A 22,626-nucleotide genomic window follows, 5' to 3' on the forward strand; every position below is an offset into this window, starting at 1 on the left:
GATGGTGATGATCTCTTGCTGGATTTTAAGACCCATGTTCTAGTGAAGAAGATGAATAATGCCTCAACTACAGTCACACTGATCCTGGCTGCAAAGCAGCCCCTGTCTGTGCAGCAGTGAAACCCAGGGGCTTAGTGTGGATTTTATGGGATTTCCTCCCTTGTAAAAGTGGCAAAAGGGAAGGATCCCTGTCCTGAGCACTGCTCAGGACTCAGGACTGGATGCTGTATCTTTCGATGTAAATAAATTCTATTATGTTTTATTATTTTATTTATAAAATAAATACCTTTAATTTAATTTTATAGATGATGGGCCTTTCAAACAAAGGGAAATGAGTGCTAAAAGCCACGATTTCAATATTAAGTTTCAGAGCCAGCTGATTCAAAGTGGCAGCTGTAATTTAATTGTGTTGCAGACGTGCCAAACCCAATACCATAATTAGTGATTCAAAATAATATTTACAGCTCAAATCATACATATTTAGCAAGAAGTTGAAATTTCCATCTATTTACAATTTTACCAGCTTAAAAAGGTCTCTAAGCTCAGTTTTTCCCCGATTTTGCTTGGTTGGATTTGAAGAGCCTGGCAAAGCTCAGCGGCTAGGAGAAAGCTGGGGATTTTGTCCCTGCCCATGGCATGGAGCTTGGAACTGGATGATCTTTAATGTCCTTTCCAAGCCAAACCATTCTGAAATTCTGTGATTTTCCCTGCAAGGACAGCAGTGTTTGCTGGCCTAGAGCAACACCCCGTTGCGTGCCTGAGTTCACGGCAGCACTTTGCCTTTGTGCTCTGGTATCCAAAGCAGCACGAGGGAGGGGGGACCCACTGCACGGCTGGCCCTGACACCCACACTCACCCCAAACAGAGAAAACACCCTCCTTAATATGCTGCACACGATTGCTACCTCGTTATCCACGAGTACAATGGCACATTGATAGAGGTGCCAGAGAACCTTGGTAAAAACAGTTACAAAAAGGGTAAAAGGAGGTTGACACATTCAGAATGGCATGATCCCTGCTCGAGTGCTGCTTTTTAGAGCCCTCCTCTGCATGCGGGGCAGGGATGCTGCTGCTGGCCAGGGCTCGGCCAACGCACAAGGAAATGCCAGCTGGGATGTGTCTGCCAGCTCTCCCAGAAATAAATGTATCTGTGCCTCAAACCAGTGGCCTTTGCAGGGAAGGAAGAGCTGTTTTTCCAGTGCATCCTCTTCCAAACCTGTTTCTTGCTGGCATGGGGGGTGATAATGTCCCACTGCTGGTGATGGATTCAGGCATTGTCAGAGGGCACTGTCTATTCACAGCACCCGTGAGGGCTGTCATGTTAAATTTCTTAGACCTAAAATAGTTTGAGAATTTGTAAAGTCATGACCAGAGTTTCCCTATCCAGCCTGTGTCCAGGCAGGGAGTGGGCACTACAGGGAGACCCATGAGGGTCTGTATACCAAAATCCACACAGGATGGGAACCAGCATTATTGTGTACACTGTGGCTCTCTGAGAATTTGTTATCTGCTCCCCTCATGTCCAACCTCTTCCCAGTGCCCTAATGCCTGGATTCTGTATGATCCAGTGCATAAATCCACAAAGCAGCAGTAATTATGGTCTGAGGCTGTGCTTTTGGCTTCGTGGGACATTGTGACTCTGGGCTGGATTTCACTGGCTTGGAGATGTCTCAGTTGGAGATACTCCTGGCAAGGTGTGAGTAAAGGTGTGTGTGCAAGGTGAGGTGAGGGTGCTGGGGACAGAGAGGGGACAGTCCAGCAGGGTGCTGACCCTGCACAGAAGCTGGGATTGAGATGGCAATGTGGGTGTTGGAGGCCACTGCAGCTGCCCAGGCGGCAATTGCCTCTATCCTCCTGTCCCTGGCTGCCCCCAGCTGCACCTCCAGTTGCTCCCCCATTTCTCCTGACCTCTATAAATGCCTCCCCTAGTTCCCCACCTCCTACTGCCCCGCACCTCTCCTGTCCCCTGCATCCCAAACTGCCTCTCCCCTCTTCAGACCTCTGCATTTGCTCTCCTGGCCCCCTAACCCCACACCCCAGCTCTCCCAGATGCACCCTAATATCCCCTTTATCTCTGTGAGTGCCCCCCACCTCCTCCAGTCCTACACTGCACTTCACCTCTAGCTGCCCTGACCTTTGCAACTGCTCCCCCCAGCTCTACCACATCTCTCCCAACTGCCTCCCCTGCTGCTTCACCAATGCTCCCCCGGTCCCATCTCCCCCATTGCCCCCGGTCCCATCTCCCCCATTGCCCCCGGTCCCATCTCCCCCATTGCCCCGGTCCCACTGTCCTGCTCCCCTGGTCCCACCTCCCCCATTGCCCCCGGTCCCATCTCCCCCATTGTCCCGGTCCCATCTCCCCCATTGCCCCCGGTCCCATCTCCCCCATTGCCCCCGGTCCCATCTCCCCCACTGCCCCGGTCCCATCTCCCCCATTGCCCCCGGTCCCATCTCCCCCACTGCCCCGGTCCCATCTCCCCCACTGCCCCGGTACCATCTCCCCCATTGCCCCCGGTCCCATCTCCCCCATTGCCCCCGGTCCCATCTCCCCCATTGCCCCGGTCCCATCTCCCCCACTGCCCCGGTCCCATCTCCCCCATTGCCCCCGGTCCCATCTCCCCCACTGCCCCGGTCCCATCTCCCCCACTGCCCCCGGTCCCATCTCCCCCACTGCCCCGGTCCCCTCAGACCAGCCGCCCCACAGCGCCCCCCCGCGGCCGCCCCTCGTCCCGCGCCCCTCCCGCTGACGCGGCTCCTGCGCGTGCGCGCGGTGCCGGTGGATCCGCGGCGGCCCCGCGGCCCGGCCAGGCCCCGCTTCGCGCGGCGTTGCCCGTCCCGCCCCGCAGCCCCTCGCCCATCATGTTGGTGCCCGTGTTCACGCTGAAGCTCAAGCACAAGATCCTGCCCCGCATGGTGGCGCTGGGCCGGTACGACGGGACGCACCCCTGCCTGGCGGCCGCCACTCAAGCGGGCAAGGTAACGGGGCAGGAGCCGCCTCGGCGGCCGCGGCGCGGCCCGGCCCGGCAGCCCCGGCGGGAGCCGCGCTGACCCGGGCACTCCCTGCCCAGGGCAGAGCGAGGCAGGAGCGGGGGCTCGCTCCCCTCGCCCTCCGCACCCCCAGCCCCCGAGCAGCCTGCGGGCGCGGGGACGCGATGCTCGAGGGCTCGCTCTGCTGCACCAGGGGCCTCGCCAACGTTAATAGCAGTCGAGCGGTAGCAGAGGTGCCCAGAGAGGCTGTGGACACTCCTGACCCGGGGATATTCGAAAGCTGTCTGGACACGTTCTGGGGGAGCCTTTTGGAGCAGGAGGTTGGACTAGGTGACTTCTGTGGCTTTTTCCAGCCTGATCCACTTAACAAACACAAGTCGCCAAAGGAACTCGGGTTTCCTGGCAGACAACGGGATTTTTTGAAGCCATGGGTTTCATCATGCAGGTTTTGGAGCAATGAGTCTTGGCTGTGTTACAAACCAAGCTCTCTGCTGATAACGGGGCTGAGGTTTCTGTGGGTGATGCACAAACAGCCTGACGGGAACAGAGAGCATCCTGTGTTCTCTGTTCGAGTTAGAAACATAAACAAAACAGGATTATTAAGTACAACCTGGCTAATAAAGCACAGGTTGAAGCATAAACCCACAGGGGCACTTAGGTTGGAAATACAAACAGGGTTCATCTGTGATGTTTCCCAGCATTATTAGTTTTATTTCGCCACCTTTAGGAACAGCACGGAGCAAGGGCTTGTCTGAGGGACAGACTGCACAGCCAAAACTGTTGAGCCTGTGATCCTCTGACTTGGTTCCAGGCAATTACAGTGTCTGAGCACTGGTCAGTGAGAGTAAAACCATATTTGTCATTCATCCTGTTTAAATTAACCATGATCACCTACAGATGGAGGTTACAGATCTGTACCAGGTAAATTGTCCTAAATGTTTGGGGTGTTCTGCAAATACTGCTACTAGCAGTATTACCAAGGGTAATTTGTTTAGTTTGTTGTTGCTCCCTTTGGTTTCTTATTTTTGCCTTACTCTGAAGACTTGTAAGTTGTCATTTTCAGAAACAAACAGAACAATGATGTTGCAACTCCACTGGCCAGAGCACAGTTTTTGCTGCCATTTCACTTTTTCTTGTATAGTTTAAAGAATAACTGTGAGAAATACTATTGTCAGTGAGCCCTCCAGTCTTCTGTCCTCATTTAGGTTGAGGGAATGCCTTCTTTCCATCACAGTTATTATCCAAACAAAGTCTTTACTGTTTGTATACAAACAGGTACATGTGTTGTATTAATATTTATATCTTTGTTTCTACAGGTTTTTATTCACAATCCTCATGCCCGAGGTCAGAGAACAAACACAAACCGAATGGTGCAAAGTAACCAAGATTCAGACATTTCTCTTCTGAACATTAATCAAGGGATCACTTGCCTGACTTCAGGGGTGCTGAACCCTCAGCTGGGTTATGATTGTCTTCTGGTTGGAACACAGACCAATTTATTGGCTTATGATGTGTATAACAACTCGGATTTGTTTTACAGAGAGGCAAGTTCATTTCCCTGTCTGCTTTTTTCAGTACTGCCATCATTTTCTGTTTCTTGGAATTGTAAAGATTACAGTTTTTCCATTACTTTGTCAATTAATTATGTGTCTGTGTTATGCATTATTCCTACTACTGTGTTCAGAATGTTTTGTCTCTAGAATATCTGCAGCACTTCAAAATTAATATGGGAAAATTTACTCTCACACATACAGATACACTTTGCATTCATATGTCACATCACCTATCAAGATCAAATTTAAAAAAAATTATAAGCATTCAGAGCTCAGCTGAACCGACAGTGATAATGTTGGAAGCTGTCTTCTTCACTTGTGTGCTCTGATGTATTACTGTCTGCTGTTTCTTTTTATTCTAATGCTTGTCTGTAGGTTTCAGATGGAGCCAATGCAATAGTTCTTGGAAAGCTGGGGGATATTTCACCTCCACTCGCTATTATTGGTGGAAACTGTGCCCTGCAGGGCTTTGATTATGAAGGAAATGACCGTTTTTGGACGGTAAGGCCACACAAAGTAGTTCTGATGTTATTAGAAGATGCTTTCAGTGACACTAAATAAGCTTGATTTCTTTTAATATGATAACTAATAATTTAGTTGCTGACTGTTCTTGATTTATCTCAGACCTTAAACTGTATTTTGGCCATGTATTCAGTGTGCTCAGATGTTGCTTGAGCACTGATTGTGTCAATTGTTCTGTTGCAGTTGAGATAATAAAAATAATTCAGTTTCTAACAGCTATGACCATCACTGAGTGCTGTCCTTCTTTTTGCAGGTTACTGGAGACAATGTTCGTTCACTAGCACTCTGTGACTTTGATGATGATGGGAAAACTGAGGTTTGTAACCATTTGTACATGAAGTCAGCAGTTCTTGTGGTCTTGTTGTAAAATGATAATATAAAACTTAGATTATCAAATACAATTGACTTACATCAGCAATTAAAGTTTGTAATTTTTCATTATACCAGGAGCAATACAATGAAATACCTGTCATCATCAGTTGCAAGGCATCTATTTCAGTGGTATTTCATGAATATCTCTGTGAACTCTTTTAAATTTCAGAGAAACAACTTGCAAGCTTACATGTAAAAATGAGCTTTCAAAAAGCTATTCTTTTGAAAAGCTTCACTTACACTTGGTAAAATCAAGAAATCTGTCTTCACATCCAACCTGTCTGTTCCCTTTAAGTGACATGGGGAAATGAAATGGTTCTTCATCCCAAATGAGCAACTGTGCTTCTAAATATGAATCTTTAAGAAGAGTAATGGCTTCCTAGTATACATCAGATGCAAATCAATATGAAGTTAAATCATTATGCTAAAAATACTTACCTTTGTCATCTATCTTAAGACTTTAAACATAATTATTTGGGCTTCTTTGTTAAGTTCCTGAAAAATCCTAATTTGAAATATCCAATTGGACTATATGATAGTGATGTGGAAAGGGCCTCAACAGTTTTCATGTGTTTTTTATAAGCACTAAACTGATACACACCCTTTTTGATTGGGATCTTTAGGAAGTGAAATGGTTTCAGGTTTTCAAATCAATTTCTGCACAGCTCTTTGTATTTTTTTTAATGTGTTAAAAGGTGTTTGTAGAAAGTGGAGGCAGTGTATAAGGATTCAGAAATAAGGAAACTGATCTGTGGCACTAATTGCAAATATGCACTTATGTTTTTAAGTTTGCACTTATGCTTTTAGGTGGGTTTTGCTGTATTTTTCTGCTTGATAGAAGTTCATTCTCAGCAGTTGGTGCAATCTGGTGCTGCTTTGGGCTGAATAGAGCTGGATACAATATCTGACTAACTTGTTGGGCCAGTTACCCTAACATGCATTTACTGAGATGTTTTCAGGGTTCTTTTTGATCTTAATTATCTAGGTGATTTTAAAGGGTTTTTACTTATTTATTTACTTTTATTTATGGCTTTTGTGAAACTGCCTCTGATTTAAAGCTTGAAGTTCTGTGAAAATGCACAGAAGCAGCTTCCTGAATTATCACTTTGTGTCTTATTTGGTAAATTACTGTGCTAGCTTCATTTCTTTATGCCCCAGTAAAAATATGTTTACATTTAAAATTGACTGATTTGAAAACTTACTTCTAGTAGCTAACAGAGCTAACTTGTCACTGCCTTCCTCAGGATTTTTAGATTGATGGAGGTTACTTTCTGCCATATTGCAAAAGACTTGTAGAGCAGAACTTTGACTTGCCCTTTCAAATTTCTGTCCAGTGGAATGAAAGTCACCGAGGTGGATGTGGTGAATCAAACTAACAAAACGTATCTAGGTGCCTCTGGAAAATACAGCATCACCAGTAATTGTTTCAGGATTGTGTGCTTTTATCTGGTTGTCTTTTGCTGGTGGTTGCAGCTTGGTCAAGAAATCTGTGTTTCTTAAATATGTTAGTTGTTGCAAATAATTTCAATAGCTGCAGTAGACTTAGTTTGGTGTGTTTTATGTTGACATAATCTAAAGCATCTTTACTTGGGAAGAAAAAAAGCCTTTAATCTTTTTAAAAATTCAACTTTGTTATGGATTTGTATCTCTTTTGCTAAGTAAAGATGGAAAGCTCATGGATTCTGGTGGGGAAAAGTACTGCCAGGTTTTAGACTTTAATTTGTAGTTCTGTTTGTCATTGATTTGATGGATTACTTCATGGACAAGGCACTGAGCAGATCTGTTCCTTGGTTTCTTAATTTGCAAAAGAGAACCTCTCAATTGTCACATTTTCAGTATGAACTTTTCCATAATAAATTATTTTAAAGGAGCACTTAATTTTTTTTTCAGCTTCTTGTTGGCTCTGAAGATTTTGACATCCGTGTGTTTAAAGAAGATGAGATTGTGGCAGAAATGTCAGAGACAGAGGTAAATTACTTCTGGCTAATGTTTATTATCTTGCTGACAGAGCTGAAAGTGTTGTGTACTGTAAAGCTTCTTAGTTCAGATTTATTGTGTAGTTAAGTAGTTACTAAACTACTTGGCACAGTATTTGTTCTGCTTGAACTGCAAAAGTTTGAGTTTAATAAAGTCTTTCATTATGCAGGGGGCTTTTTGTTTTGTTTATTTACAAACCTTTCACCCCACTGAGAAAAGTGACTGTTCTTGGCTGACAGTCAGGACCCTGTGCAAGGGTGATTAAGGTTTCTAGTTTGTGATAGAAGTTCTTAGTGTCCTCTGAGTAAAAGGATGTTTTCTACAGTTTTCCTCAAATGTTCTAGATGAAATTATGATGATGCAACTTGTCCTTGTATGTGCATGGGAGGGTAGAAGGGGGATGCCCAGGCAAAACTGAAAAAATATTTTGCAATTGGAGTTACACACTGGTTATATAAAAAGAGCTGTGGTGACTAAAGTAAGGAATGAGGCTGATAGGTTTACAGAGGGATAAATAAAAGGTGTAGGAGTTGCTGTTTAGCTTAAGAACTGAGAGAAGATGCCCACTGATTTTAGTTTCTAGGAAGGGAGTAAAATATCCTTATCACTGCATTTAGAAGTGTTCTCAGTGTTCTCACAGCCCTTCTGGACCCAAGGGGGAGGAGGGTCATGGACCTTTGGCGTTAAAGATCAGAAGCCTCCCTGCTGCCCAGGATGGCACTAAAAGGCTCAGCTGATAAACCACTTATGAAGGGCTATAAAAGACAAAGCCAGGCACTGTTCTGGAAAAGGAGGTTGTTGCTATCACTGCAATTAGAACTGGGCCTGTAATATGTCCTGCTCCCTGTGCAATGGCTAGTCTGGTCATTAGATATTTATAGTTAAAGGAATGCTAAAAGTCTGTCACTTTCAAATGTGATTTATTTCCAGATCCTCAGTAGAATTGTTTTGAATTCACACCTGCAGTCATAGAACGCCTGTTACAATTCTACTGTTCTAATATAAAAGGACACTGCTGAACCTAAAACTTTATTTTTAGGAAGGTGAATTCAGGGAACAGTGTCTTTGTACATTATGTTTGGTTTGGAAGACTGTTGTGATTCTTATAAATGGACAATAAATTATTTGGGTTTATTGTTACCTTTGAGTTTCTGACTTTTGCTGTGGTCTTTTGTCCTTACTGGGTGCTTGTAATTTAGTTTGATACTTAGGAAAGACTTTGCAAAAGACAGAGAGAGGAAAAGATAAAGGGTTTGGCAACAAAGTTTCGTGGTAAAACGTCCAAGGAGCTCAATCAGATGAATTTACATAAGAAGTTGGGGAAGAATTTGATTGAAGGAAGTTTCCTGTACTACACTGTACAGAAGACCAGACAGATGATTGCAACTGTTCCTCCTGACATTAAAATCTCTAGTCTCAGTGTGTGGAAAAACCTGCATTTCGAAGCCCTGAGAACCTTAGCTCAATAAGGAATGGGTCTTAAAAGGAGTGAGAAACAGCCCAAGTTATAACTCTCAGGTCTTTCCCCAGAGCTCATTGAGGTAGGACACCTATCTTCATGTTCCAGTTGTGTTTCTAAGAAGTCTAACTGTGGGAGTTTTTAATTTTTATCTTACTAGTACTGAGCAAAGATTTTCTGCCAATAGTGTCTCTGGGGCTTTCCTAATCCAAAGTTGAACCTTTTGTCGTCATCAGCTTCTTAAGCTTAAGGAATAATGTGTGTAGTTTCTCAATGGTACTGTGTTAGCACTGATGACCACAGGAATCCTATGAGCAGTTGTTTTGTTGCCTGTGGTAGGAAATAGTTGGTCAGAGTGCACAGTTTGAGGGCAGTTCTGCAATCCTTGCTGAAGTGTGTCCTAACGCTGGCAGTGCAGCTTGTGTGAAGAAATCCTGACAGGACTTCAGTGATTTCAGACTGATTCTTAGAAGTAGTTACTTCAGTGTTCAGTGCTTCCTACAACAGACATACCATTTAAGGAATGTGGGGTTCATAGGATAGATCTATGGCCTGTTCCCTCAAGTTCTTAGCCCTGTGTCCTCCTTTCCCCACCAGACTGTCACTGCACTTAGCCCCATGAATGGCAGTCGCTTTGCCTACGCTCTTGCCAATGGCACCGTGGGAGTTTACAACAAGTCAGCGCGCTACTGGAGGATTAAGGTTAGTCCATTGTTGGAGTATCATCCCTGGAAGCTTGAAGGCTGCCAGGAGACTTGGTATCTAATTTCAGGTCATTCTGATGTTACCCTTAGGTAAACTTTGCTGAGCAGGGAACTTAATTTAATTTTGTACTTACAAAATCTACCTGTTTTTAGAAGTTCGTGTAAAATACAATGTCAGTTCCTGCAGTACTTTGGGGCTGTTGGTGGTGGTTTAAACAACAGGGTACAACCATACAGTTAAGGATTCTTCAGCTTAACAAGGGACATTTGAGTTTGTGTTAGAAAATCCTCTGGTTGAATCAATGAACTGTTTTTCAGAAACTGAAATCTTGCACTGTCTATGTTCAAAGTAATTTTTCTCATCAATAGCAATTTTCTGCTTCAGCAAATCAGTTTGGCTAGATCCTTTCCTGATTGTAATACTCTTTAATATAAAACAGTATAGTATATTTAATAGTAATAAGGAGATTCCTCAAGAGGTAGCAGGAAGAGGCTCATGGTTGTCCTCAGTAGTCTAATTTTATGACAATGTTGAGGCCCTGATACTTTTTTTCTTAGAGGATTTGATTTTCTATACTTTGCTTTTGTGAATTCTAATCATCTGCTTGGATGGAAGTGTTTTTAAAGGAATGATCAGGTCCTTTGAAAGCAGTGTACTAGATTAGTAATGCAAGGGCTAAGATACCACATCTGTCTGTGACCTTAGCAATAGTAATACTCAAACTTCCTGTTAAGAGGCATAGTTGTATACCTTTCTCTACTCTCTGTAGTCTCATAGTCCAGTGTTTGGCAAGCAACAAGCATGTGAAGTTTAGAGAACATATCCAAGCTTAATTTGTTCTTTCTTTTCTGCCCTCAGTCAAAAAACCAAGCAATGAGCATACATGCATTTGACCTGAACTCTGATGGAGTGTGTGAGTTGATCACTGGCTGGTCTAATGGCAAGGTGAGTTTATACAGGGGGCTGTAGAAATGGGGACTGTGTTAAGTTACCTGAAGAGCAACAGCCATAAAATGAAAAAGACTTAGAGACCTGGGCACTGCAGATGTATTGCAATAAACCTAGTTTGGCTGGTGAGTCCTGTGCCAAGTGCAAGATCAGAGAAAAGCTGCTTCCCCTGCTTAGCTCAGTCAATTGCTAAGGTGTGGCAAGTTGTTTCCATGGCAGCAGAGATCATATGCCACATCCTAGAGTTCTTGAGTGTCTCTATTCAGGTGTGTCTTGAGGACACTCTAATAATCCTCTGCAGTGTGTTCTGAGTGTTCCCAAACTACAGGGAAGACAAAGCAGTTATGTAACAGGAGAGCAGCGTCAGTCTTGACTGTGGCAGGATTAATCAGGCATTATTTCATTTTATGTAGAGGCATTCTATACAGCTCAGTTTTAGTCTTTTAAACCTGTTCTTTGGTATTCCCCTTTCCCAGAAATTACTGGTTTAACTGCCACATCTCTCCTGGATGTAGCTTGCCAGGTTTTTCTGTAAAGCTGTGCTTTTTTCTTCACACCTCTCATTACTCTCATTACCCTGCGGCGCTTTAATAACTTCATATCAAGCTGGCAGGCAGGAGCCCAGAAGTGTTGTAACTTACACTGGATTAGATGTGTAACACTGTTAAAAAGAGAACCTCTCCTTGCTTTGCTCCTGTTCTTTTCCATGGGTAGTCTCTGCCCAATTTGTTGGTCTGAAACAGTCCATAGCTCCTAGAAAGAGTAATGCTGTGACCTGTGCTTTGGAAAATGGACAGGGCATGAACTGAGCCCACCTCACCCGTCTTATCGAGTTAAAGACAATTGAAGGTTGTGGTATTTGTGTATAAAAATAATTCACCACACAAGAGCTGCAGCTGAGAGGAGAGGTTGTAAATACTGCATTAAAGTTATTTCTGATTTAGTCACATCATTGCTGCATCATATATGCATAACCTTTCCAGTGTAGACTTGCAGTCCCTTTTATTTCCTTCCTTTTTTAGTTTTGTAACTTGAGGAAGCGCCTCTGAAGAGAAGTTCCTTCTAGAGTCTGCCTAGAGGTCATTTCTTGATAGTACTTTTTTCATGTGTGGTGTTTGGATGAGCAGAGCTGCAACTTCACCTGCAGTTCTGTGAGCAGAGCTCTCAGTTAACAGCTCAGGGTATGGCATGACACGTGTTTTGGAGCTGGCTTTTCTCTTCATGCTGAGGCTTGGAACATTTTGTTGTTCCAGGTTGATGCACGCAGTGATCGGACTGGGGAGGTCATCTTTAAGGACAACTTTGCTTCCTCAATTGCAGGACTGGTGGAGGGGGATTACAGAATGGATGGGAGCACCCAGTTAATCTGCTGCTCAATTGATGGTGAAGGTAAAAACATTGTTCAGGATATTAATATAATACACAGCAATATCAGGCACATCACATCATCTCAGATTAGCTAAACATGGCTTTGCTTCCAACATTTTGTGTGCCAAATTCCCTTTGCTTTATGTGCAGTTAAGGGAATTTTGAGTTATGCTATCTGCAAACAGGATTTTGAATATTGCCTTCTCTGTAAGAATCAGCATGTGTTTCATTATGATCCAAGAAACCATCAAAATTCATTTGTCTAATGGAAGAAACCCCATCCTAATGCAAAGATAATGGTATTCAGTACGGACTCTGGTTCTTCAGGCTACATTATAATAGATGAATGTATAGGAAATTTTATTTTCTAGGTTTTAATTCTTTGGCCACTTTACAGTAGGTAAAGGTGTTTAAAGAACTAAGGGTGTGTGTGTTTTGGTTTTCTTCTGCAGATGAAGAGTTTTTATATTAGAAATTTTAGATGTTAACAGTGCTTTGTTTCCTGGAAAATGCTATCCTGAGACTGGAGAAGTGGTGGATTTATCCCACCAAGCATTCAAGAAGTCAGACCTGATTATTGTGAGTGGAAATAAATATGATCACAGATGATTTAAATAAGCTCAGTATGAATTTACAGGGATGGCTCCAGGAAAGACACTGGTGTGATTATCCGACTCCTTGGCGTCAGTGGCCTGAGACAAGCAGGTCTGGCACAGCCCATTTGAAACAAAAGCCTGTCCTTGTTAAATAGCAGAGTGTTTTGCTGTCTGTCTTAATCACAGGCTGTGGGGATTTGCTGCACTTGGGCTTCAGCTTATAAACCTTTTTCCCAAGCTTACTGAAGGGGAGCATTGTAAGCAGTTCTGGAGAACCTTGTCCTAGCAGAGTTGTGTAGGTTGGTATCACTGAACACCATCATCCTTTTCTGATGGGTCCATTGTAAACAAGCCTTGGCATGATGGAGATCCCTTTAGGCTTTAGTAATTAGTGTGGCTGGGGTTATATAGACAATGTCATTAGAGTTGTATTTAGGACCAGCATCCTTTCACATGAGGTGTTCTCCTGTGTTGCAGTGGTTTTTGTCTTGCTCTCATTTTAAATGAATGATTCACTCAAAAATAATAAAGTGTGTCCTTTCATAGGAGCACAGTGTGCAAGATGAATTATTTCAAGTTCCATGCAACTTTTTACAGGGCACCAGTCATTTGCAGTCAAGCAGCATGTTCTTCCCAGGTAAAAGGTTTTTGTCCCTGACTTTCAATGTCAGAGCTGCAATCAGGGCACACAGCCTTAAAGCAGAATGAAAATTGTCTCATCACCTGTTCAGGTCCTTTGTCTCCACAGACAGAGGTATTTCCATAACTCTGTGCTTCACTGGGCTACTGGGGAACAAGTCTTACCCCTTGAAGTGAAGTATCCCTTGATTTGGGGAAAAACTAATGTGTAAATCTTGTTTACTGGCTGATTAACAGTGACTTACAGTCACTTCCAGACAGCAACAACTCCTCTGACCAGCTCTAGAAATCCAGGTACACATTTTATTAATTTTGCATAATTGTAAACTTGCCTAAGCACCTGAAAGAATGATTGCAGTGGGAATCCTCTTGCAAAAGTACTGGGTGCTGCACTTGTCTGGTCAGGTGAGTACAGCTCAAAGACAGGTTGGAAATTCACCTTTTTTTTTTTTTTTTTTTTTTTTCTTACTATGGAGTTCTCTTGCCCCAGTCACCAAAGAAAGTGAGAGCCTCTGTAGGTCTAAATCAATTCTCAGGTTTTCAGCTGAATAGTACTAGCTGAAGACTAGAACTGCAGAGGTGGTATGGGGAAGTCATGTCACAGAAAGTGAAGTTCTGGGCAGGCTGTTAAGTGTGTGTTGAAATGGGCTATGTTTTGTTTTTTACAGTCCGAGGCTATCTGCCAGGAGGTGAGGAAATGAAAGGGAACCTGATGGATACAAGTGCTGAGCAGGATCTTATCCGAGAACTTAGTCAAAAGAAACAAAATCTGCTGCTGGAATTGAAAAATTATGAGGAAAATGCAAAGGTACTGCTTAAATAATGTGTAGGGGCAAAACACACCTTCCTGTTGGTATAAATCCAGAGTAATCTGGGAAGCAGTTGTGGGGCAGTCCAGACAAGTCAGAGTTGTGGCTTGTCAGGATGCAATGAGATTGTCTGCTGGGGGCTCCTGCCTCTGCATTTGGCTTGCTCCTTGTGCAAGTTCAGAACTTGCTTTTTGTATTTTAATAATGCTTTCTTTGCTTCTTCCTCTTTGCCAGAGCAGTTGTGTTTAGAGCTGGATTCCCTTCAGCTTTGGCTTATGACTGCAAATTGTAGTTTTCAGTGCATAAGCCAGCTTGGGAGTCAGAGGGGATTGTGTGAAAGGATCAGGTCACTGGGTGAGGGCTGGGAGCACTGCCAGCTTGATTCACACTTGTGGCTTGATGGTGTGTGTTTAAAAAAATAGTCTGAGGAAAGAGCAAACTCATATTTATGCAGCAAATCTTAGAATACTGTAGATTGTGTTTAAAACTGAAATCTGTTAAGTGTTTTTTGAGTCAGGGTTTGCATACAGAGGTGAGGTCCATCCATGGTAAAGCATCAAACACATTGTAGCCCAAGTGTCCACAGCTCCATGCCTAATCCAACCACCACTCATAGCAGTTGGAAGTGTCTGGAATTGCTGTAATGCAGCCTTCATATGAAAGAAAAGAGAACTGACTTGTGCATATGTTTTCTAGGTTTTTTGAATTAAAATCTTGAAATTCTGGTACTGATGGGTATGTGTTTTGTAACAGGCTGAATCAAACACTCAGCTGAAGGAAGTTGATGGGCAGAGAGGTGTGATTCCAGCAAACACTCAACTCCAGACAGCCCTCTCTGTTAATCTAGGCTCTGACAGCCAGTCTGCCCATGTGGAGCTGTGTATTTCCACCACAAATGGTGAGTGGTAACCTGCAACCATTGATATTCACTTCATGTAAAATCATGCAAATTTTTAGTTATATTTAGCTGGTGATTTGAATGTCTCCCCTTTATTGTCTGTAACGTCCCTTTTGTGGTTTCTTTCCTTTCACAGAGTTTTGAATCAAGCTGTGTTCCTTGGATAGGTCTTAGGGGAGAGGAGTTTGATGGAATTTGTTTCTTATTATGTGTTATTTTCTGAGGCAATTAACATTTAACTTGGATGAAACCAGCCTTGACAATCCCTGCAGCACTTTGTGTTGACTGTAAACACCAACCCACGGCTGCATTAGTGAGGGTGTTGCATGAATGCAGCTGCATCTCAGCTGGCTTTACATGCAAACCTGGAACTACCCCAAGACAGCAAATTCACCTTGCACCAGGCATGCTAGGATGCAGTTAAGTCCAGATAGGGTAGTCCTGGTCACCTGGGGTATTTTAACAATTCAGAGTAGGGATGTAAAGAGTTGAACAAGCTTAATTCTGAAAACAGTGGTGGTTTGTTGCCAGAGGACAGCTTTTAATTTGGAAACTGCTTTTTCTTCCTGTTGCTAAGACACAATCATCCGTGCTGTGCTGATCTTTGCTGAGGGCATATTTGAAGGAGAGAGCCATGTGGTCCACCCCAGTCTGCAGAACCTCTCAGGCTGTGTTCGTGTTCCCCTTACTCCACCCAAAGATGTCCCTGTGGATTTGCACATCAAAGCCTTTGTGGGTTATCGAAACAGGTGAGTTTTGTGGTGTGATCTCTGCTGGTCTCCAGAACTGTGGGACCAGGAAACAGCAATAATGTGGTTTCATGCTTGTCCCATGGGAAGCCCACCATTAATTCCTGAGTGTCTCATTTCTCTGTCTTACTGAAAGGAGAGCTGGGATGCTTCCTTAAAAACATTGATGCACCTCTGGCACTGAGTTCTTTTCCAGACAAAATCTAAATAATCTGGAATCACTGTGATCTGTTGGTTTCTGGTTCTGCCTTTAGGGAAGGAATGCACATTTGTCCAGGAGATATCTTACTGTGGGTGTGTGGAGGGAATCAAGAGATGAAGCAGCTCTATCCTGTCATCCCCAAGGGGCTGGGTCCTGGATGGTGGCTGCTGTGGATGGAATACTTGAGCAAGCCTGGAGACACAGCTTTGTCTCTTAAGCTGTAAAGTAACCCTGAGCCCATTTGGCTTCAGGGCAAATAGAAAGTAGCACATGCTTCATTTTAAGACAACATTTTTCCAGTCTCCCATAGAAGTACCTCTCCATAGAAAATAAAACGTCTCCTCATATAGCCCTGAAAACAGCTTTCTTCCTGCTCACATCTGCCAGAGCTGTCGGTGCCTGAGGAGGCAGCATTCCTTCCCTGAATAGGGAGACATATTTTGAGATCTAGCCACCCACTGCAGAAAGACTGTATGGGACTGAATTCCCTTTCTGTTTTCTCTATTTGCCTTTATTATTGCTTTTAATAAGACTTCACTGAACTTGTAAAGAAAATATCCAATCATATAGTAAAATTGTAAATGTATTAGCCTAGAGAATGTACTTCAGTGGAAGGATTATTGAAAATGACAGCAGTGGGGAGGAAAAATACAACCTTGTGATAAGCCTGGAATTTCCATGTCTGTGTTTCTTCTGGGGAAGCAGTAAGCAGCTGATTATGTAACTGGAAACTGTGGGTGTCAGTCCCCAGCTAAAAAAGAACCAATAACCATTGCAGTAGGTGAATCCCTGCTATGTTACTAACAACTCTCTGTTTTTCCACTGGGTTGCTTCCAGCACACAGTTCCATGTATTTGAGCTGACAAGACAACTTCCCCGCTTTTCAATGTATGCCCTGAGCAGCCCAGACTCAGCCACAGAGCCCCTGAGCTTTGTTAACTGTACCATGAATGAGAGGCCACAAAGGGTGAGTTTCTGCTCTTCTTCCTTGTTTCAAGTCTTGCACAGGTGGAGGGTTTGCAATCGATTTCTAATAGCAAAGGAATAATTATTCAGTGAACTGCACTACTGTCCTTTGGAGTTTGTGTATTTCAAGTCAACCCTGCTTTTTTCTGTCTTTAAAAGATGACTCAGGTGAGGTATTCCAAGCATCAGGAATTCTGCAGGAACTAAAGGCCTAAGATCAGAAGGTGTTCCAGATATTATCTTGTTCACTCTGTGCCTGCTGGTAGCAGGAGACCTGTAGTGAGTGTTGAATTTTGCAAATGAACAAAGAGCAGGAAAAAGGCAGCATACTGCTCAGGTAGTGACTCAATTTTGTAGCAGTCTCTGATTGTTGGATTTTATTATTTTAGGAATATTCAGCTTTGGCACAAGGATTCAACTGTCCTCATTGTAGCAAGTTCATGATGTGGGGCTATGGGATGAAATTTAGTAAATGAAATTTCTGGGGTACCCTGAACAGAGTGTTCTGGTGCACATCATGTGCAGGGACATTGTGTGGTTCCTGAGGCTTTCAGCACAAGAGATGGCTGATGCTCTTAATTTTATTTTTGCAAGATCATTATGTGGCTGAATCAGAGCTTCTTGCTGCCAGAGGATGCAGAGTTTCAGAGCGCTCCCTTTCAGGTTTGCTTCACTTCCCTTCGTAATGCAGGTCAGCTCTGCATCAAAATCAAGTCTGGTGGAGAGGTGAGTACCTCCCTGGACAAGGGGAACAGCCCTTTAATGATACTCCAGGCAATCCACTATACCCATACTGCCAGTAGGAGGCAGTAAAAGGGAAGGATGACTAAATAGGCAGAGAAAGTAATCATGCTTTTGGAAACTTCTGTGTCTGTTTATTGTTGGTGGGTAGAACAGTTAGTGAAGTAAACTGCTTAGCCTGTGGCTCTGTAGGAAGGAGAGAAATTATTTCCTCTCAGAATGGTTTCAGGGAGCCATAATGTGAGGCACAAAGCTGCCTGTAACTTCTGCACTAGTCCTGTGTGCACTGATGCCTCTCTATCCCAAACCTGAATAAACCCCCTTTGAAATCAGTGTCGTCTTGTCTACTGAAAGCTGTAGAGCTTTCCCATGCCCTCTTGCTAAAAAGACCTGCTTTGAGCCTGGGATTTCCTTTCTGACAGATTTCCATCAACACAGATGATATTGATCTAGCTGGTGACATTATCCAGTCAATGGCTTCTTTCCTGGCCATTGAAGATTTGCAGGTGGAAGCAGATTTTCCTGCCTACTTTGAGGAGCTGCGGAAAGTACTGGTAAAGGTGAGGAGGCTTCAGACATTTCTAAGTAGGCAGATAAGCAGTCACTGTTTTTTTTTTTTAATGAGAGAATCTCCAAACTATGTTATCTTTGTTGTGGAAATCAGCCCACAGTGGCTTACTGTATATTCTATGGGACACTCTCAGCTGTCTGCTTTTGTTCTGTAAACAGGCCGTTGGTCCTATCAGTTGGTTTTTAGGACAAAGTCAATATGTTGTCTGGGAGACTGAGCTCTGGGTTTGGGCCATCACACTCACCCCCTCTGGGGGCCAAGTTACTGCTCCTGCAGTGGGGAGTGAAGGGAAGGAGAACAGTGTCAGGAATGTTGGTTGGTTAGGTTCTTATTTCCTACTGCACTGGGCTGAGGTTTAGCCTGAACCCTTGGTGCCCAGGGTGCCAAGGACCCTTGCTCATGACTTGTTTGCCTTGGACAGGTGGATGAGCACCACGCAGTGAATCAGAGGCTCACTGCTGACATGGCTGAACACTCCAACCTCATCCGCAGCATGCTGGTTCAGGCAGAGGATGCCCGGCTCCTGGGAGACCTGTGAGCAATTGCTTCCTGGTTGTGTGTTTGGGGTTTAGAATGACCACTCTTTGCTTTTCAGGCAGAAAAGAGCACAGAAAAATATTGGTGTGATACAGGAGTTGCCTAGTTATGATTTTTAATGTAGAATTGCACCTTTGATGGTCTCACTATGAGCTCTCCTTGAACCTTGTCAGGTTCTTTAGGTGGGAAACCAGTCAGGGGAAGGCAAGAGGGCAGGGGTAGGGGCTTAATGTATAGCAGATGAGGTAAGTCTATATCAAGATTGTGAGATATGTTAGCTTTTCCTGCCTTCCTCCCTTAATATATCTGTGGTATATGTACTTTTGAGAACACCAAGAAAGACATTTTAGGTGTCAGGTTTTCTCTCTGGTTTAGTGTTCTCTGCTAAAGCTGAGCTTTACTCTGAAGAGCAGCAATAGAGAGGCCCAAGCTACTGCAGGGCAGTAGGGAAAGTGGTGTCTGCACTTTGTCTTGCTGGATAAAGTAATTTCAAAAATAGACTGTTCAGGTTTTCTAGTAAAATAACAAGTATAACCAACATGTTTAGACAAGTCTGTTGGCTTGTAGCTGGAAGACATTCAGGTGGCTGTGGTGGCCAACAGAACCATGTATTGCTACACCTTTATATTGACAAACCAGGAATGACTTTCTTGTCCTCAGAGATGCAAATAACTGGATTGATTGTTCCCCAGGAAAAACATGAAGACACGGTACAGCGAGCTGTATGACCTGAACAGAGATTTGATAAATCAATACAAAATTCGTTGCAACAATCACACAGAGCTGTTGAATAATCTGAAGGCTGTGAATCAGGCAATCCAAAGGGCTGGGCGGTTACGGGGTAAGTCTGTTTTTGAAAGGAAAGGGGAGTCTCACACCCCCAGTGAGCCACATAAGATGTGTCCCAGAGGTCACCTGGGTTGGTTGAGTGACTTCAGGCTTCTTGGCCTGAAACTCAGTTAGTAGAAGTAATCTTTCATTCCTTAGTCATAGCCAATTACATGTGACAATCAACTGTGAGTGTCCAGTATAATCTGGGATCACAGTTCTAGAAAGAATGGTTTGAAATAGTTTCCAGATTTCTGAATGAGGCAGAAATAGATAGTTTTGTTGAACGTAGTACTTTTACAATGTTTTTAGAATTATGTCAGTTCTAAGTTTATAATTCTGCTTTAAAAGAAAAGCAGCTACTAACTTAAGCAGGACTGTTTTGTCTGCATTATTTAGTCCTGTAGGTCTTCAAGGAGGGAGGTACTTTCTTCTGTGTTTATAGCATTCCTCTTCCAACAAGCTCTCATAAATCAGGCCTACAGGGGATTCTTCTTTAAAGAAAGGATGTTACTTATGTACTAGAAAAAAGGTAGTGTTTCATCATGTGTTTAAAAAGTATTTGAAAGAAACCCCCTACATTTTAAGACTGGATCAAATAAGTATTTTTAGCAGTTTCTTATTCTGTAACAAGCTTTTTTTCCCCCTTATATTTCATTTTTTTTTTCTCTTTGCAGTTGGCAAACCTAAAACACAAGTGATCAGTGCTTGTCGGGATGCAATAAGAAGCAACAACTTCAACACCCTGTTCAGGATAATGCGTGTTGGAACAGCTTCCTCTTAGGGAGAGGAGCAGCAGCTGTGCAGAGGCAGTGATTCCATGCACTGGGCAGATAATGGATCACAAGCAGTTAATTCAGACCCCTACTCCACTGTAGGGTGAAGTAATTACAATGGTAGTGCTGTATTTAAGTTGTCAGGTGAGAAATATTACACAGACCAAAACTCCATGAAGAGAGCATCAGAGTTTAAGTGCAAATGTGGTATGTATGCAATACAGAAATTCAAACGGTTATTTTTTATTACAGTAACTTATTTATGTATTTAAATATATTTTGTAGTTAAAGCTTTGGTCTTTTCCATTAAAACATAGACTGGCTTAACTGATTTTGTTCTGATTTAGTTGGGGAGATGTACTGCTAATTTTATTCTTTGAAAAAACTCAGCCCAAACAACTTGTCTGGTTTCTGCAGCAAACTTCCTGTGCTCTAAAGTCCTGCATTTCACTGCAGGGATGTGTGGCTCTCCAGGTAAACTGCAGAGCAGTGCATGGAAACCACCAAAGGATAACATCTTGCTGGCTCTTTAGCCAGAAGATCTTTGACAATCTCTGCAGGTAGGAAGTGGTCTGTTTCATATCCAGCACTCTCCCCACACCTGGATTGCAGAAAGTTTTGCTTCCAGCTACTGGTTCTGTGCTACTGCTGGAAAAACTGCAGATACTGAGGTGGGTAATGGTGCATTTCAAGAACAACAAAAACAAACTACACACCCAAACTTGGTGCATAATCATGAAGAGCTGGTAGTACTTAATGGGATCAAAAGAAGAAAGTATTGGAAAATGACTTGGCTCCTGGCTCAAACCTGTTTAATTGTGTGATCTCTTAGAATTGGATTAAAATATTACAGTAAGGCTGTATCTCAGATCTAAAGGTATTTTAGAACCTTTGCCAAAGCAGGTTTCTTTTGGAAGCTAAAAATAACCTGCACAGGATGGAGGTTGGGCCCCAGTGCTCCTGCATCAGCATCACCCTTGCCACCATATGATGGTGTTTGTGACATGGGCAGGGAGGAGTTGGTCCACCTCAAAGTTCTGAGTGGCTTCTTGGGACTGTCAGAAGGATTCATGTCCTCTAACTGGTCTCTCTTATGAGCCACTATTGAATTAAAACCAGCAACCTCCCCTTTGTACAGAGCCACTGGTGAGCATGGTGTGACCAGCTGAACAGGGAACGTCACTCTTGCAATGTGTTTTATCCCCAGAACTGTCCCTTGCCACTGCCTTGGCCCTTTCCATATGGAGAACTGTGCTACTGAAAGCACAGACCTGTGTCAGAATCTGCAGCAGGAGCTCATTTGAATCCTTTTAAGAAACTGGTTGTTAGTCAAATCCAGCTGCTTGGTAGAAGGTTGGTGAGCCACCCATGCTGTTCTAAGCAAGTGAGCTCAGAGACTTGATTATGGAACAGTCTCCTGGCATAAGTGCTGGGCTTTCTGCCACTTGCTGTACCTGTTCCCACTGTTTCAAGCTCTTGTTCTTTGTGTTCAACATCCTAATGCTTGCTTGCTTACATTTATGAACTGTATTTCATTATATGAGAGCAAGAGAGTGGCTCTGATCAGAAAGCAGCTTTCCCATCAGTCTGATTTTCAGAACTATGCACCAGGTTCTGCCAATCCCAACTCTGTTCTGCTGCTGGCAGGGAGATCAGTCCTTCACTTGCTCCAGAACTTTGTCCAGACCTTTGGTAAGGCTGATTTCCCCTAAATTTCTGACAAGTTTGAAATTTATTTTCCTGTAAAACCAGCTTTTGACTTTTCCAAATGAAAAATGCACATTCTTTGCAAGCAGCTGCACCTAATAGTGAATACAGATTTGTGTCCAGCAAGAGCATCTATAGAGAAAGCTCCCATTACTGGTGCTGTATAAATGAAGGCCCCTATTCCTTTAGTAGCTCATGTCATTTGAAATTTTAGTGAGTGAAGTCTTTCCTCTCTACCTGCAGCACCAGTCATGCCTGGGGCTGCCTGTGGCTTTAGGACCTAACGAGGAGGGTGGGAGAGCAGAGACATGATCATTTTTAAACCTTTGAAAGCTAACTGCAAATTTGGCCTTTTAAATTATTTCATCTGAGTCACCAGAGGAGGAAGGGTGGTTCCTTGTGTGATCAGGTAGATAGGGGCTTGCTCAAGCAGAGGCTGGTATGCCCTCTAGTGTAACACTTATTATTAAAAAGCAGTAAGCTCTAAAGAGCCTGACTTCTTCCCAGTCTCCTGGAAGGATGTTCCAAGGTCTACCAAGCACATTCTTAAGCTCACAATGCAATCAAAGAAGTAACTTTGTTTTGTTAATGAATTTACTCCCAACTTTGCCTAGCAGACTATACTCTGAATAGCTGTGGTGTCTGTCACTTTTGTTCCAAAGTACCCAAATAGTTTTGGGGCTTTTTTCCTCTGAAATCTCCATTACTTGTCTCAT

General features: G+C 43.3%; 1 protein-coding gene across 1 annotated transcript; it reads left to right on the plus strand.

Annotated features, from left to right (window-relative positions):
* The first annotated feature begins 2,755 nt into the window (after positions 1–2,755).
* Positions 2,756–20,530, plus strand: BBS2 (Bardet-Biedl syndrome 2). The gene is made up of 17 exons (XM_079315779.1): positions 2,756–2,975; positions 4,304–4,531; positions 4,916–5,041; positions 5,316–5,378; positions 7,325–7,402; positions 9,468–9,572; positions 10,434–10,520; positions 11,777–11,912; positions 13,795–13,934; positions 14,689–14,833; positions 15,411–15,582; positions 16,622–16,751; positions 17,345–17,476; positions 17,914–18,051; positions 18,484–18,596; positions 19,292–19,440; positions 20,105–20,530. The coding sequence occupies exons 1-17, from the start codon at positions 2,859–2,861 to the stop codon at positions 20,209–20,211; spliced, it is 2,166 nt and encodes a 721-aa protein (XP_079171905.1). The 5' UTR covers positions 2,756–2,858; the 3' UTR covers positions 20,212–20,530.
* Positions 20,531–22,626: the final 2,096 nt, after the last annotated feature.

The sequence above is a fragment of the Erithacus rubecula genome (assembly GCF_903797595.1).
Source record: "Erithacus rubecula genome assembly, chromosome: 12".
NCBI lineage: Eukaryota > Metazoa > Chordata > Aves > Passeriformes > Muscicapidae > Erithacus > Erithacus rubecula.